Genomic DNA, 17,787 nt, shown 5'->3' on the forward strand with positions numbered 1-17,787 from the left:
ATCAGCAGCTTTTCTTATGATTGCTTTTTTCCACAGGCCAACAACAGTTTTTAAAAAAAACGATTTCCCGCAAAGAAAAAACCAAACATGCCCTGTTGTCTCAAGAAAAAAAGGTGCAGAAGGAAACATCCATGGAAACTCAGTGTGCTGCTCTGCAAGGCCGGATTAACCATATGGGCAACCTGGGCACAACCTCTCTCATCATACATTGTTTTAAATGGCACTCACTCTTCGCCATAAAGAAAACAGCTTTTCCATAGGGTCAAATTACTGTAGGTCTCTGTCCTGTAGGTCTCACTAAGTTTGCGCTCAACTTTATTACTACGCGGCGGAGGTGTATAGCCGAATCACAGCCCCACCCTTGAGCAACCACACAATTTCACTACATATTTTACTTTTGTAACTCGCGGTGTTTGTGACCAATAGAACTCCTCGTGTACTTGTACAGCCAGCCAGTCATATGTTGGCATTAAGTGGGGTGCTGTTCTGAGGTTTTGAGTGATATTACCGAGGTCTTCTTGAGCCATACACTGTCTTGAGATCTTATCCATTGTATCTTTGTCTTGTGATTTTTGAATGAAAGGGCAAACGGCAAGACCTACTTTGGTTGAACTATGTGGCTCCGTCCCTGCTTTTGACAAATAGGTGTGCGATTTGACATGCCAGATTGACTGAAAATTCTAAATATTGGTCATGTTGGTAGGATTGGGTAGGCGTGGTGTTACTTGTTGGTACGTGGGTTGGGGGGGCATGAGTGCTCAGTGCCCAGGGGCCCCTGGAGGTACTAATCCGGCCTTGCTGCTCTGTGATGCTAGTTCAAGCAGATACTTGGCATCTCATCTTGGGTGCAAGTTCATCAATGTTTGGGCTCAGGCTCTGAGCTGAGGAGACCCTCAGGATGGAGTGAAGGTGTAATATACCGGGGGGCCAGATCTAATAGTAATTAGAAATTATCCTGCGGGCCGAAATTAAAACCACCAAGGGCCTGATTTGGCCCCCGGGCCTTGAGTTTGACACATGTGACTTAGGTAATGAATAACAGAAAATACCAGGTTCTTTGCAAAGAAGGTAAGAAAAAATAAATATGTTATGTAAAAGCGATGAGTCAAAAAATATTAGGGAGCAAATTGTTAACCTACACCCTAATAATTAGTCCCCATTGCGCAATATATGTAAAAAAAAAGCTTAAAAATAACACCGATACATTATGAATAGATATCATACTGTGTTAGCCCCTTTAAAACCACTGCAGCGCCCTCTACAGGTCAGGATGAATGCTTATATATAGAGCCTATAATCAGTGAAGTGATCACAGCTGCTGAGGAGACAGTCAGGAAGCTAGTTTGTTAGTTTGTTGAAACTGTGTTGCACTATGTGGCTTCTGATCTTCATCTGCATGCTTTCAGGTAAGAATGTAAGGATTAAAAAGTACAAACTGTGCCTAATAATAATAATAATAATAATAATGATTATTCACTATTTCTTTTCATGCAGTCGTTGGTGGTGTCCCTATAAATGCAACACAGGAGGATACCAGTCATGCAACAGGTTGGTGTTCAATTGATTATTGTTTTTTTTAAAGCATTTCATCAAATATAGAAATTATTAACGAGGAATTCCTTGTTTTTGTAGACAATGTTACTACGATGTCAGATGTGCAAAAACAAGGTAAACTGTAATTTTATACAAACTGAACATTCTGTTTTTATCTCTTATTTGTTTTAAACTATATTTCACTCAATATTTAATTTACAGGTAGTGTCATTCCCTTAAATGGCACCCAGAATATGACTCATCCTGCAACAGGTACGTTTATCAGATATTGAATTGAATGTCGTGTTTTAAAATGATTTGATTTAACCCTCAGATTTCTCTGTGTGTGTTGGTTGCAATGCTAGAGCCACAGCGATCCAGTTCAGAAACTCTAGAAGGTAAACTTTGAATACATGTATAAAACAAATATAGTATTTGGATGCAATGATGTGTTAGTGACTCGTTTTACCACGTCGTAGGGCTTCAAAATGACATGATTGTCCAAGAGGGAGACATTTTGATCCCGGTAAGAAGGACCATTTTTATTTCCCACTTTTCTTTAGGATTCAATGACATTCCTGGTCAACTGTTTTTACTATTGCAAAACAAAGAATAAAGACTCCTGAGCACCAAGGGGCGAGCTGGTACACTAAGGGAAAGCATTGAAGGGGAAATTAATCAAACAAATGCATTAAACTACAAATATTTAAACTAATACCACTTCTACCTTTGCCACCACTACTCCCCTCCCCGACTACTTCTTAGAATTATTACAAATAATAATAATGCTTTTTTTTAAAGTCAGGATGACGTTAAAGGTGGGGTAGGTAATTCACTTTGGATACACTTTTTGTTATATTCCATGAAATGCTTTGACAATAAACATTACAAAATGTCATCTGTGGAAGCAGTGGCGCTGTAAAAAGCACGACCAATCATCTGAGCCGGCCCGGCTAAAATAACTGGATGGCCTACCTGCCTGTCAGCCTTCCATCTGTGCACAAACTTATCTCGTGCCCTCATTGGTCATGTAGGCGATCGTGTGTGTTGGAGGAGGGGCTCTGTAAGGAAGTCTGAAGGAAGAGACAGATTTTTTTCGGCTGCGTATTTTCAAATTCTAGCGCACTCGAGCTGGTTTCTCCAAAATTACATACCCCACCTTTTTTAAGTTGTAAAATTTAAGTCTGCAAAATTCTGCAATTGTTGATGGAAATTGGGCTTAACACTGGTCAATTTAAGACTATGAACAACCAGATTTATAAATCCATGGAAGTGTTGAAAGTGTGGTGATAAAACGAACCGTTGTTGCTGTTTATATTTTCAGGAGGACAGGAATGCCGTGCAGAACCTGTGGTCGGACGCCACCATGCCGTACACCATCAGTCAGGAACTCAGTGGGTGGATTCTTTATTAAGCCTCTCTAATGTTTGATTCATTAGCAACAAGTGATTCGCAACTGTTATGTTTTCATTCCGACAGCTGATCGAGCGTTTGACATCCACGCTGCCTTCAAGATGATCTCAGACGTCACCTGCATTCGCTTCACGCCTCACACCACAGAGCTGAACTACATCGAGTTCCGCAGTAGCAAAGGGTGAGAGATGTTACTATTCAACCCAAAACTATTATCATTTCTCTCTTGTCTAGAGGTATTTCACATCTATTCTAAGTTTATATTTTAAAGTATTAAAAGTTAAAATACAAGTGTTGCTCTCGTATAAATAGCCTCAACTGAAGGTTATTTATTTCAGGGAGTTTCTCCAGTGGATATAGTTCCAATGATAACTGGGAAGATGGATTTTCTTGGGGTGAAAATTGTGCAAATGAATCTCAATTTACTGCATGATTTTGGGTTTTAGTAGTTGCAATTTGTTTTGGAAATGAGACGGGGTATTACTTTGAATAGAGAGGTGAAGCCCCGCCCATCTACTTCCGACCCATGGGACCTTATTTCGGAAAAAGTATGTATTGAAGTCAATGGGGAGAGAAAGATTATCTTTCGATCCCGTTTGAATTGTGCCACGAATTACACATATGATGTTTTTCAATCTTAATAAATAATTACCTTGTCAAAAAAGTCAGTTTGTCGTAAAACTGTTGAAATATAAGACTATGAAAAATATGCAACTGCAAATCCCAGAATCCCGGTCCCGCATGCTGGCTCTTAGGAACCGACTAACTCCCCTTGTGTGTGTGTGTGTGTGTGCACAGCTCTCAACATGCCCAGACTTGGAGTGATTTTCACCTCTTTTAATACTTCACCTCGACTTGCAAAATGTTTTTTTAAATTGACAAACATCATAGAAAGATAATCTTTCTCTCGCCATTGACTTCAATACATACTTTTTCAGAAATAAGGTCCCATGGAGGTCCCCCGGAAGGGGAGGGACTTCGCCTCTCTATACTGCAGCAACACGTGTGCAAAGTGGTGGATACATTTGGTTTTAAAAAAGTTTCTTTCTGCATGGCTTTATGTTACCAGAAGTAGGAGAGTAAATGCCTTTTCTTGTCTCTGCAGCTGTGCGTCCTACGTTGGATGTGTAGGAGGAGCCCAGACGGTGCACTACGCCCCCTCGTGCTCTGTGGGTAATGTTTGCCATGAGATCATCCATGCTCTGGGTCTGCACCACGAACACAACCGCAGGGACCGCGACCAGTACATCTCTGTGGAGTGGAGCAACATCATGCCAGGTAAACACCTCGCTGGGAGACGTTATCCTGTATTAAGAAAACACAATGAATAGTTTTTCCATTTCACATAATTTAAACTGCGTATGTATTTTTGGGGCAATTCGATGTAGAAGTACATTGTAAGGTTTTAATGTTTTGTTTTAGATGATACAAATCCTTAAAGGCACAGAAATAAAAAATAAAATGGTGTTGTAGCTTAGGATGATTAGAACACACCAACTCAATGTTCTGCACAAATCGAGGTGTAATGAACAATTCCTGATTTTTTTTATTTTTGATTTTGATTTTTTTAAAAGGGAAACAAGACTACTTCAAGGTGAAAGGTGGAGACACTCAGAACCTGCCGTATGACCTCAACTCCATCATGCACTACGGAGAGTAAGTCTGAACCCATCCTCGTGTATTCCTTCCCCTGCATAACATTTAAAAAGAGAAATGAATAATGATACCAATACAGGATGAATGAATTCTAACTTGGGATGAACTGTGTGTGATAATCCTACAGAACTATTTAGTAAATGATCTTTTGTTTCAGGTATTACTTCAGTCAAGATGGGAGTCCGACGGTGTTGTCGAAGAGTAGCGGGGTGCAGATAGGTCAAAGGTCACACCTCAGTGAGCTGGATGTACTGAGGCTGAACTCACTCTACCACTGTGGTAACGATTAACCAACTGCACTACTGTCAAAATATATTACAGACGCATGCATAATCAAAACTGAAGTACAGTTTTCAGTTCATGCAAAGTATTCAAACTTTACTCAGACATGTTTCTTCTTTCAGACGAGCGGAGGAGGGACGCACTGAGCCACGCTGATGTTAACTGGCATTAACCATGAGAATAATAAAGTTTTTGAAAATCCTACCCGGCTTGCTCTTTCCTTTTATTGAAAACGTATTCCTACAAGCCCTAATGCATATTGTTTATTTATTCTTATAATGGTTAATATACCGCTCTGTGATCAGAAGTAACAACTTTAAAGTATTTAATTTCTTCATCTTTGAAAGACACTGAAATCAAAACATCTTTCTTCTGAAAACCTTTTTTTTATATTTTTGAAAATGTGATCAATTAATCTAATTGAAAGCAAATTGGGGTCACTACTGGAAAGGCCACTTAATGTTTTTTCTTTTACCCAAGTAAGTAATATCCACAGCTAAAATGCCAACATTTGTTGTACCTTAAACCGTTTTCTAACCCTCGTTGGTATCGCCACAATATATTCAAATAAACAATGAAGTGCTAACAGTAGGCTCTGATTGTGTGTGTTGTAGGAGGAGCTAAAGCACAGCCTGTGTACTGTACCCGTTAGCCATTGTTTCACATGTTAGGCTGGCCTGGGCTTTTTTTTGTAAAAATGCTATTAAAACATGAACCTTGTTGACCATCGGGCTGGCCTGCACGGTCTGCCTACAAAACAATTTTTTTTTTAAATAAAGTTTTTGCAGCCCCAACAACAGCTTCTGATCATCAACAGACTTCATGCAATGCTTCATTGGATATACTAGATAATAATCTCTTCCTCACTCCTAAACCATCTAAATCTACTTCCAGCATGGATAATTGTTCATAAAATACATCCATTGTTTGTTCTATACGCTTCTTGAAATCCTAAAAACACATCGTTTTCTAGAATGGATTACAAATCGCCTGAAAATGCTACAAACAAGTGGCAACGTGTGTGACGAAGGTGTTGCGCTAGGCTATATCATGCAATCGAAAGTGAAATGCAAGCTCGCTCCATTGCGGAGATATTCCCGCGAGTTTCACTACCCCCCCCGCCCCAGTTGACAGGGGTCGCCAGTCACTAGCACTGTTATTTTGGGGGTCGCGGGCTGAAAAGGTTTGGGAACCCCTTCATTAACAGCTTCTTATCACTTCATTTACCTCCCAGAAACGATAGACTATGATGTAGTAATGGGAAGATCCTGCTTCACACATTCTAGCGTAAATGTTAAATGTCTCAATATTAGTGTAGACAAGCCAGTTATATATAACGGCTTCTTTATCTGTGTTTATAAGATGTTAACTTTACTATGTTTGTAGGTATTCATCTTAAGTGAAATGCAGATCTTTTTCTATCCTTTCAGACTTTTTTCAGGATAATAAAAGTTGTTCTCATGTATTTGTAAGTGTGCTGACACATTGTTGCCTCTCTTGTGCCGGTGGGTATAAGTGTCGGGTTTATTTAGCATCTCAGATTTACCACCGCTCACAAGGTGCTGGGACCAGCAGCGGGACGAACTGTTAGTCTGCATGTTCTTAAAGCGGTACGTGGCTCCACATTATTGCTTTCGGCCTTTTTAGTATTCTTTTAATCTCTTTGCGTCTCTGTACTTGGAGTCTATATTTGTGAGCATGTTGGCAAACTGGTGCTTTGAATAGTTTGTCAAATTAGCTGCTACTGTCTGTTGGTGCACGGACAACTACTGGATTATTTAAAACAAGTTGTAGCGTCTCGGTTCCTACTTTTATAAATAGATTATTTCATGCTTATTTATGAAGGACCCCATGAGATAATGATTTAAACTGAATCATTGTAATGTGTTTAATGTCAAAGACTGTTTGAGAGATTTGATCTGATATGAGTTCACTTCACACATTGCTCCAAATAAAGTCAGAATTCTCTGATAATATGCTCCACGTTTCTCCTCTGTTTATCTACCATATATCTGCTGTTAATCTACAGTTTACCATGCTGTATGGAGGCATCGCTGGTGTTCAGGCTCCATGAGCGAGGTCCAGAGGTGGTGAGGGAGGTGCTCTTGGAGCGAGGATGGGAGGAATATGATGAGGAGGAACGGGAGGAAGAGGACTGGAACTTGTACTGGAGAGGATCTGCGTTTCGCAACTCAGAATATCTCAACCTAATGCCATGGCAGCGCCTCAACCACCATCCCAAGACTGTCGGGATCACGCGCAAGGTGATGGCGCTCTGAAATGTGGTGTTAAATGTGTGTTTTAAAAGAATGCAGAGAGATTTTAGTGCTATTATATATGATACATCGATACATGAATCATCAGTGTTACTGTTTGTGCTTTTTGTCACACGGTGTGTCACAACTTTCACTATGGTTATGGAGTTTGTACCAGATCTCAACCAATGCAATCTGTACTTTCTGAAGAAATAAAACTGCCCAGCATTATGGGAATTATTATTATAAAGATTATAGGGATCTAAGCCTTTGTAGACCATTTACATGCACAACAACCTATACAACACACTCCAAGAAAAAGCTTAACAAGGCCTCTTACAGTTAAAATGACCCCTATCTAAAATGTCTCCTTCTTTGATAGGACTGTTTGGCACGCAACCTGAGGAGAATGAGAGCCACGTTCGGTCCGTCTCTCTACGACTTCAGTCCCACCGCCTTCATCCTGCCCAACGACTACACTCGCTTCCTGTCTGAGTACAACAAAGTGACCAGAGGACCGTCGGCCTATTGGATCTGTAAGCCTGTGGATCTCTCCAGAGGCCGAGGCATCTTCATCTTCGAGGATATGAGGGAGTTAGTCTACGACTGCCCTGTGATCGTACAGCGCTACATCAGTAACTCTCTGCTCGTCTCCGGCTACAAGTTCGACCTGAGGATCTACGTCTGTGTGAAGAGCTTCCATCCACTCACGGTTTACATTCACCAGGAAGGTCTGGTGCGCTTTGCCACCGAGAAGTACAACCTGTCATCTCTGCACAACCTGTGTGCTCATCTCACCAACACCAGCATCAATAAGTTCAGCCCCTTCTACAAGTCGGAGAAGGAGAGAGTGGGCCGAGGCTGCAAGTGGACCATGAGCAAGTTCAGGCACTTCCTCCAGAGCCAAGACATCAACGAGCTCCTTTTGTGGCAGAGGATCAACAACATCGTGACTCTGACGCTCCTCACCATCGCTCCCACCGTCCCTTCCTGTCCGAACTGCGTGGAGCTGTTGGGGTTCGACATCCTGATCGATGCAGAGTTCAAACCGTGGCTTCTGGAGGTGAACTACAGCCCCGCGCTGACTCTGGACTGCCAAGCTGATATCACGGTGAAGAGAGGGCTCATTGGCGATCTGATTGATTTGATGAATTATACATTAACTGACAGCTTGAGAGAGAGGGCGTTTCAGAGACAAGGGTACCACAAACGTTGTATCCATGCTCAACACGCATCACCTGTTTCAATACCCGTGCTTAAAGAAACCAAATATCAGAAGCGAAGAAACCAATCTTTACAGACTCTCCCTAAGATAAAAACTCATCACCACCCTGAAAAAATCAACCAAAGACAACATGCTTTTGCAGCGGTTTACCAAAGACACCTTCCCCCTCTTCACCTAGACAAGAAGTATGCATCCAAAGTAGTCACAGCCAACAAATCCGACACCGATGACAGGACCTTAAACCTGATCCTCGGCCCACAGTTGAGAACAGACGTGTCAGTGGTGAGCAGACAGACGTGGTCAGATCGTGCCCCGTGGCTGACAGACAACAGGAGTCTTCGTGTGTCTGAGGTTACAAACTACGACGACACTGAAACAGGAGCCGAGGCGGACGTTTCCTCTTCGTTAGCAGAGATCCCACACAGGGGGCTTGGGTTCAGACGTGAAAAGCTCCAAGACATTTACAGGTAAATACAATACTAGTGTGTCGACTCGTCTGTGAGTTTGTAAAAATAGAAAAAAATCATTGTTTTTGTATGAATTACTGAGTACAAATGCTTCCCCCTGACCTTCAGATAAACAAAGAGATGCATACCAGCCAAAAAGAGAATACAATTACCACAAAGAAACAAAAAAAATCACAAAAACAAAATGTCAACGGCTGCAAGGAGACACAGAGAGACTGACATTGACTTTGAAAAGGGGGTAAATTAACACCTAAAACGTTCAGAAGCCTTTTTGAAGACCAAAACAACTACAACAGTGACAAAACCAAGATAAAGAGATACGAAACAGTTACAATAAGACACAAAGAGACTCACAATGATATACCACACACACAAAATGACTACAGACCAAAAAGTAACAACTAAGCCTATTACAAAGACTCAAAATGTGTTAGGACCCCAGTTCCACGCCATGGTGGAGTCCATGAAGACGGCCGCGGAACAGGCGGACGGCATTCGCCAGCATGTCAGCTGGCTCCAGCCTGCTGAGCGCCCACAGCGGCACCAACGCCCGCGGCGTCCACGTCGGCCACAGGAGGCCGCAAGCGGAGAGACGCCCACAGCAACCGCCTCGGCGTCAGACTCGCCCTTCGGCGGCTGCAGGGGCTCCGTCCCACGTCTCCGCTCCCCCGCCACCCCAGAGACAGGGTCTCTCTCCTGGTCTGCTCCGCGAGAGCCTCCGAGGAAGCAGAGCCGGTAATTAAGCCGGCTGTCACTAATCTGTTGATTAAGTAGACAGCAGGGCTCGCTGCAGAAGCCTGCCGGTTTTAAGCTCGGTTAATAACCTGCAGAGCTCGCAGCATTCCTCCGTCCGAGATACGCCTCCTACACACGGTCATAATAAACCCATGAGCGCCGTTATAACGCCTCATGTGGACAGCACTGCACACACCTCCACTCATCCCCTGAGCGTGTACGCGCCTCATGATGAGAGTTGGAGTGAGACGCAGCGTGTGGAGGCCCCCGCACAGCCCTTTCGGTCCACCAGTGTCACCACCGAGTTGGAGAGCAGCGCGTTGATATTCGCCGCTGCCTGAAAGGCACGCTGGTGCACCCGGTCGGCCTGACGGGCGACATACTCTCTGGGGGAGCTCAACGTAGGGCGCCGTCCTGTGGCGACGGAGAAGGGGACCGCATGCTCGGCCGCCAAACCAGCCCCCTGCTCCGACTCTGTCTCCCCCGTCTGGGGGAGAGGAAGGAGGGGAGAACCGCACGGTGAACCTTGGAGGGAGACGGGGTAGGAGTCGTCCGACTCCTGCCCGGCACTCGGCTCCAGGGACATGCTGCCGTCCACGTGCTCCTGGACGGGCCAATCGTCCTCGTCGGCCGCAGCAGCTAGAGCGTCCGCTCTTCGCTTCCTGTCGGCTGATGGGAGACGGGCACAATGTGAGCAAGCGACCTGCTGGCTGAGAGCCGCGTCCGCGTGCTCTGGCCCCAGGCAGGATTCGCACATTTGCGTGCTGGTCATAGCTCATGATATATCCTGAGCCACATGAGGGACAATCTCGGACGCAGTTGTTGCTCATGATGTTTAATGGTTCTGTGCTTCAGTAACTGCCGAGGTTTGCTGAAGAAAAGAGGGAGCAGATTGCCGGGCCACCTTCCTATTTATACCGGAAGGAGGCCCGAGGGCGGGGCCCACCTTGCGGGTGGGCGTGGAATACAAGTGTTTCAGTGCTGCGCGGGTGCGCAGGGGGATTACCCAATAGCGATAGCCTTAGAGGGCGAAGTCATATACGAAATAGAACTTGACGACCACTATGAAAAGGGAAAAGACACAACATGACAAATAAACAAGAAAAAAGTGACACAAAACAACAACAACAAAAGAGGCTAGCTAAAATAAATGTGTGTGTCCTGCTCCTATGTAGTGTGTATATATACAAGCTCAGTTCCAAGACCTTTTGATCAAGTATGCAGGAATGTATGTCATTATTATCGTCGTGTGATTCTTGTTTTCATTCCCACATTAATGACCCAATTCCAGCCATTCATTCAGATAACAAACACGTGTTGTGATTGTTTCACAGTGGGATTCGGAGAGTAAGAAAAGAGAGGCCGGCAGCACTGAACCGACAACAAGTTCCTCCGCTCAGAGTCGGAGACTTTATCCGGACGTTCCCGTTCAACGCAGCCACTCTGACGGCCTCGCAGCACACACTGGATGTTAAAAAAGTGATTCATGAGCTGCACAAGCTCACTGCTCAGCTGGCTTCAAGAAAGAAGTTGAAGAGACGAGAGGAGGAGAGAGATGGTGAAGAAGACTTTGATTCTCTGTTGTGGGGGCCGAAGGATCCTCCATTGCTCAGTCATTGTGTTAAACCTTTTTAGAGGTGCATTTCTTTCTTTCAGACTGATGCAAAGCTTGATTCCTTACTTTCTAAGAAAAGGGAAATGTAAACATCACTTTTCCCAGGAAGAATGGTTCGGGAATTCTGCTAACATCTGTTCAAAGTAATGAATTGTCTGAAATATAATGAAATATCATTATTTGTATGAAATATGTTCCTCTGTACCCTTAAAACAAAGCTTGAATACAGTTTTTTCCACACATGATGGTTACCAGTGGCTTCGCCTGGCCTGGGCATCCGGGGCTTTAGCCCCGAATGTTTTTTTTGTAGCCCCGAATAATTCTCCCTCAATAATATAATACATTAACCGTGCTTTACGTGAACCTCATCATGACACAAGAGAGGACGGCAGTACTGTAATTTCCCGTGTTCAGTGAATGCAACAGAGGCAAGACACCAGACCAGAGAGTGGCATGGAAATAAACGTGTGCTTGTGTTATTCAAGCTCGGCTCTGTGTGTGTGTGGCAATAGCAGAGAGAGAGAGACACACACACACACACACACACACACACACACACACACACACACACACACACACACACACACACACACACACACACACACACACACACACACACACACACACACACACACACACACACAGAGAGAGAGAGAGAGACACATACAGGACTGTCTCAGAAAATTAGAATATTGTGATAAAGTTCTTTATTTTCTGTAATGCAATTAAAAAAACAAAAATGTCATACATTCTGGATTCATTACAAATCAACTGAAATATTGCAAGCCTTTTATTATTTTAATATTGCTGATTATGGCATACAGCTTAAGAAAACTCAATAATCCTATCTCAAAAAATTAGAATAGTTCCTCAGACCAAGTAAAAAAAAAAGATTTATAACAGCAAAACACAATCAAACATTTGAAAATGTCCATTAATGCACTCAGTACTTGGTTGGGAATCCTTTTGCACGGATTACTGCATCAATGCGGCGTGGCATGGAGGCAATCAGCCTGTGGCATTGCTGAGGTGTTATGGATGCCCAGGATGCTTCAATAGCGGCCTTTAGCTCATTAGCATTGTTGGGTCTGGTGTCTTTCAGCTTCTTCTTCACAATACCCCACATATTCTCTATGGGGTTCAGGTCAGGGGAATTTGCAGGCCAATCGAGGACAGTAATGCCATGGTCAGTACACCAGTTACTGGTGGTTTTGGCACTGTGGGCAGGTGCCAGATCATGCTGGAAAATGAATTCCTCATCTCCATAGAGCTTTTCAGCAGACGGAAGCATGTAGTGCTCTAAAATCTCTTGGTACACAGCTGCATTTACTCTGGGCTTGATGAAACACAGTGGACCAACACCAGCAGCTGACATGGCTCCCCAAACCATCGCTGACTGTGGGAACTTCACACTGCATTTCAAGCAACTTGGATTTTGCTCCTCTCCAGCCTTTCTCCAGACTCTGGCGCCTTGACTTCCAAATGAAATACAAAACTTGCTTTCGTCTGAAAAGAGGACTTTGGACCACTGTGCAACTGTCCAGTGCTTCTTTTCCTTAGCCCAAGTCAGACGCCTCTTCCGTTGTCTTGAGTTCAGAAGTGGCTTGACCATGGGAATACGGCTATTGTAGCCCATTTCCCGGACACGTCTGTGAACAGTGACTTTTGATACCTGGACTCCAGCTTCAGTCCACTGTCTTTGAAGCTCCCCCAAATTCTGGAAGCGACTCTTCTTCACAATGCTGTTAAGGCTGCGGTCATCTCTCTTGGTTGTGCAGCGTTTCCTGCCACATTTCCCCCTTCCAACAGACTTTTTGTGGATGTGCTTTGAAACTGCACTCTGTGAACAGCTTGCTCTTTGAGAAATTTCTTTTTGTGTCTTACCCTCCTGATGGAGGGTGTCAATGACGGTCCTCTGGACAGCAGTCAGATCAGCAGTCTTCCCCATACTTGTGATTTAGTTTACTGAACCAAGCTGAGTGTTTTTCAAGGCTCAGGAAACCCTTGCAGGTGTTTCGAGTTAATTAGACGATTCAAGTGATTCGTTGAACACCCTACTAGTATACTTTTTCATGATATTGTAATATTTAGAGATAGGATATTTGAGTTTTCTTAAGCTGTATGCCATAATCAGCAATATTAAAATAATAAAAGGCTTGCAATATTTCAGTTGATTTGTAATGAATCCAGAATGTATGACATTTTTGTTTTTTTAATTGCATTACAGAAAATAAAGAACTTTATCACAATATTCTAATTTTCTGAGACAGTCCTGTATATACCAGCAGGGACCGTGTTGTTAGCATCTGGTTAGCTAGCTGCACAACGGACATAAGGAGCTGTTTGTTCCACAACAAGCTGGAGGAGAGTCCTCTCCTGACAGACTGAGAGGCTCAGAGGCCTGTACTACGAAGCTGGTTCAACCTAACCTGGATATGTTTGAGTTAGCCGGTTGGCCTAATCCAAAACATACGCGCTCTCGCTAAACTGTACTACGACGCGGGTTATCAAGTGGATCGCTCAAGTCAGCCGTGTCCTATCTAGTTAGGTGCACGTTCACATGAAAGGGGTGGTATCTGGAGCATTCGACCAATCACAAACATGGAGAAGCATACTGACAGCGCAGCGTCATACTTCTTGAATGAAAAGTCAACTATAATATTAGACATATGAAGAAGTTACATTTTAAACATCCATGACTTAAACACTGTATCCAGGATAAAAGCCACATAGCTGCACCTGCAAGGTGAATACAGCTGGTAACAGAACAAGTGTTTGAATGCGTACATTAACAGGTTTATGATATCACTGCCCCGTCTAAGACACGAGTGGATCTGACTTTAATTACATTTGACTCGAGTGTTTCGTCAACTTAATGTGTTGCTTAAAATAATACTTCTGAATACAGTATGTGACACTGTGAGTGTTGCACGGCCAGATACGGCTCAGCTGACTCAGATAAGGAGATATATGATACATTATGATGTGATATGAATGATAATGGGACACATCGACGTCTGCACTCACAGTACCGCGGACTGTAGGCTACGTAATGTTACTTTGATCCGGTTACTTATGTTGTGGCAGGTATTTGATTAAGCTTTCTTAACATAATAGTATAATAATAGTTATAATAGTCAGATTGCTCTGAAGATGGGAGGTGATGTTCTATTCATTTTCACGTTCACACAGTCGGTGATTTTGGCCGGCCGTCTTTCCTGCAACGGCAGTTTAAACTGTATTTCCTCCGCACACTGAGCTCTGAGCAGGCAGTGCTTCCGCTGAGTTGATCTCTTATCCTGGAACCTATCCTGCTTTGGAGCACAGACTAGGTTCCAGGATAAGTCACCATGGAGATCTAGCCCGCTAAAAAGTGAACCAGCTTCTTAGGACCGGAAACCCCGAGTTTTCCCTGAAGTTAGCCGGCTAAGCGAAAATCTTGCTTCGTAGTATACCCCCCAGGTGAGCTAAAGGACTCTCTGAGTGTTTAGATAGTTAACTTTACTCTAAGTTATCTCAGTGGGTCTCAAACGGTTTGGTCACAAATTATTCAAAAGATTATTTCCACGGCACACCTTCATATGATCACTATAGTTAAAAAAAATAAGAGAATAAAGGAAAAACAGTTATGAAATACTATATGGCAGTAAAACAAGAATAGAGTTTGAAAGGGCAGTGATTTGTAAAATATCCATAAAGAAAAAGAACATCTGCTTACAGTTGTGTTTCATCTGGGTGTTGAGAGAGGTACCCATATATCTCTTAATGTTGCTCTCAAAGTGCACCAGATTGATGCTTTTAACTTCAATATTTAAAAAATAATCTTCCCGGGGGAGCATGCCCCCGGACCCCCCTAGAGGAGGTGAGGTCCGCCCCCGACTCATAAAAAAGTAGCACTTTACCCCTGCCTATATGCCGTGATCTGATTATCGAGCCTTCATTGTAACAGTTGCGGTTGTACTGTGTGTGTGCGTGTGGGGAGTGTTGCAGTAAAAAATTCCACTGTAGCGCAGCCGCCACTGTGGGCTACGCCCTGAATTTTTTTCAGGTCCTGGCAACACCCCTGGTGGTTACCCTTTGGCAGTGCCAGGTTTGGCGCAGGCAGCCTATCGACTGCATGAACATGTAATGAGATCAGTCAGGGCTTTGACACCATCTTTTGTCCATCTTCATCAATTATTGCCGTGATGCTTTAAGGACTCTTAACAGTGTATTAAATACTTCCATTGTAAGTGTTTGAAGCCACTGAGAATCTGGATGAATAATTCTGTTAAAAAACATTTAAATATTAAGTGAAGAGGTGGAATAGATTTTTTTTCATGTACAAAAATATCTCAAATGTAAGCAGGAGGAAGTAATTATTTCGATCATGTCTTATACCAGATTTTTACATTTGATCAATGCATGATCAATGGGATAGTGGTGGTCTAATGGATAGTGAGGTGGGCTGAAGATCGGAAGGTTGTGAGTTCAAATCCCACCAGGAACACCACCACTAGTGTGTCCTTGAGTAAGGCACTTAGTCCTTGGTTACTCCAGGGAGAATATCCCTGTAATTGGTCATGGAAGTCGTTTTGGATAAAAACGTCAGCTAAATGAAATGTAATGTAATGCATACAAATTCCGCCCCCGTTGTGTTTGCCATCCACGCCTTCATCAACTTAAATGAAAAAAAAGCTTTCCATACAAAACAGGGACACTTCAAAACTATCAAAAATAATATAATAAAATACTTTTCTCCCCTCCATTCAATGTTGTTTTTTAAATTGTGTTGAAATCTGAAAAAAACATGTCTTTATTTTCACTAGTTTTTCCATATGAATTCCTTTGACTGTAATACAACATATTTAGCATTAGCCTTGACAAGTTGATTATTATACACACATTCCTATTATACATTACTCTAAGATTTGTATAGGCTGTCTTCTTTATTGTACAACATGCCTAAGATATTAAACTGTCTGCTACATGATTTGTGACTAAAGATAAGATCATACAGTGTGTTTTACCTCCGACTGTCCCTCCAGGCTGTGTGCAGAACATCTTCTGTCCTCTAGATGGCGCTGTGGTGTGACTGAGTTTCTTCCTCAGTCGCCTCTCATCAGAGCCTCCAGCTGACGTTCAACTTCAGACCAATCAGCATCTCCTGCTGCCTGAGGACCCACGCACACACACACACACACACACACACACACACACACACACACACACACACACACACACACACACACACACACACACACACACACACACACACACACACACACACACACACACACACACACACACACACACACACACACACACACACACACACACGCACACAAAGAGTGACTCATGTGTTGACTTGAAGTGGGAGTATGTTTGTAAATGTTTGCTCAGATTTGAGCCCTGTTGTGTTTAACACTTCTGCATCAGACCTGATGGATGTGGCTCAGGGGGTAATTATGTTTCTATTAATCATACTGTAACCGGTTTGATCCCGACCCCTGCAGTCAACAAGTGTCCCTGGCTGAGATACTTAATAGCTTTGGATAAAAAAGCATTTGCTAAATAACATGTGGTAATAATGACATTGGTCTCAGATACCAGGAAGTAGCTTCAAGGTATACGTCAAAATGAAATTGAAAACATGTTCCTCCTAAACCATGCCATACTGATAAACTATTTAAATACAATTTTCATATTTAACATGTCATAATGAAGCCTTTTAATCTTACTTATCACTACATTTGGGTGGGTCAACCTTCAAGATTATGGTTTTATATTATATCATTATGTATTTAACATGCCACATAACTGTTTCTCTCACATGAATGTAATCTGATTCAATTGTCTCTCATCACATGATTGTCTTGAGACAAAAACCAACCACACAATTCACAGTATACTGTTGTTGGTTTGAATGTCTTACTGACCTAGTCACTATTCTCGCAGCCCTTTTTGATAATGTGTTTATCACGTGAAAGGCCATCATTATGTCAGCTCTCTTTAGTTCTCCAATATATTTTAGACTATTGCTTCACTTCTGTGTTTTTATTCTTGATTTATGTGTGTATAGTTTCTTTGTATGTGTGAAACAAGTTACATGATGCCGACATTTCCCTTCATCAAAGAGAACAGGTTCTACACATTTCTGATCTAAAGAAAAAGCTGAGTCAGTCTAAAATGATATTAAAATCTTTTAGACTACTGTTGCTTTGTTATTATATAATGGAACATTATACAATGAACCAGAGGAGTTAACAAAGCTGGGATTAAAGGATGTTTGGTAAATATACCCTGGGTAAAGTGAGGCAATTTCTAATTGTTCAAACAGCGTGCCACCTTCTAAAGTTTCTTGGACAACATCTGACTGCAATAGCCTTTGTTTCTCGGTCTTTACAGAACCAATGTTTGCACAGCACTCAGTAGGAATGTTAATGGGGACATATTCTTCTCATACTCAGGTTCATATCAGTATGTAGTGTCTCTACTTTAAAGAGTCCTCTCCTTCTGATGTTCAGGTGTATATCAGTATGTAGTGTATCTACTTTAAAGAGTCCTCTCCTGTTGATGTTCAGGTGTATATCAGTATGTAGTGTATCTACTTTAAAGAGTCCTCTC

At 42.7% G+C, this 17,787-nt stretch overlaps 2 protein-coding genes across 2 annotated transcripts; both read left to right on the forward strand.

Annotated features, from left to right (window-relative positions):
- Window positions 1-1,266: 1,266 nt before the first annotated feature.
- Window positions 1,267-5,088, forward strand: LOC307016031 (hatching enzyme 1.2-like). Its single transcript, XM_079645079.1, has 12 exons — window positions 1,267-1,406; window positions 1,495-1,548; window positions 1,633-1,668; window positions 1,756-1,806; window positions 1,899-1,931; window positions 2,013-2,059; window positions 2,858-2,927; window positions 3,013-3,127; window positions 4,052-4,224; window positions 4,521-4,602; window positions 4,760-4,881; window positions 5,007-5,088. The coding sequence occupies exons 1-12, from the start codon at window positions 1,373-1,375 to the stop codon at window positions 5,054-5,056; spliced, it is 867 nt and encodes a 288-aa protein (XP_079501205.1). The 5' UTR covers window positions 1,267-1,372; the 3' UTR covers window positions 5,057-5,088.
- A 1,838-nt stretch (window positions 5,089-6,926) lies between these two features.
- Window positions 6,927-11,403, forward strand: ttll2 (tubulin tyrosine ligase-like family, member 2; the record flags this gene model as incomplete). The annotated part of the gene is made up of 3 exons (XM_079645328.1): window positions 6,927-7,148; window positions 7,522-8,831; window positions 10,901-11,403. The coding sequence occupies 3 exons, from the start codon at window positions 6,927-6,929 to the stop codon at window positions 11,199-11,201; spliced, it is 1,833 nt and encodes a 610-aa protein (XP_079501454.1). The 3' UTR covers window positions 11,202-11,403.
- Window positions 11,404-17,787: the final 6,384 nt, after the last annotated feature.

This window comes from Notothenia rossii (assembly GCF_949606895.1).
Source record: "Notothenia rossii genome assembly, chromosome: 8".
Classification (NCBI taxonomy): domain Eukaryota; kingdom Metazoa; phylum Chordata; class Actinopteri; order Perciformes; family Nototheniidae; genus Notothenia; species Notothenia rossii.

What these genes read in the sequence shown, in the direction of transcription:
- LOC307016031 (XM_079645079.1), top strand. Translation starts at nt 1,373, where the DNA reads ATGTGGCTTCTGATCTTCATCTGCATGCTTTCAG. An exon ending in GGATACCAGTCATGCAACAG is followed by an intron (nt 1,549 to 1,632) that starts GTTGGTGTTCAA and finishes TTGTTTTTGTAG; the next exon opens with ACAATGTTACTACGATGTCA. An exon ending in TCCATCATGCACTACGGAGA is followed by an intron (nt 4,603 to 4,759) that starts GTAAGTCTGAAC and finishes CTTTTGTTTCAG; the next exon opens with GTATTACTTCAGTCAAGATG.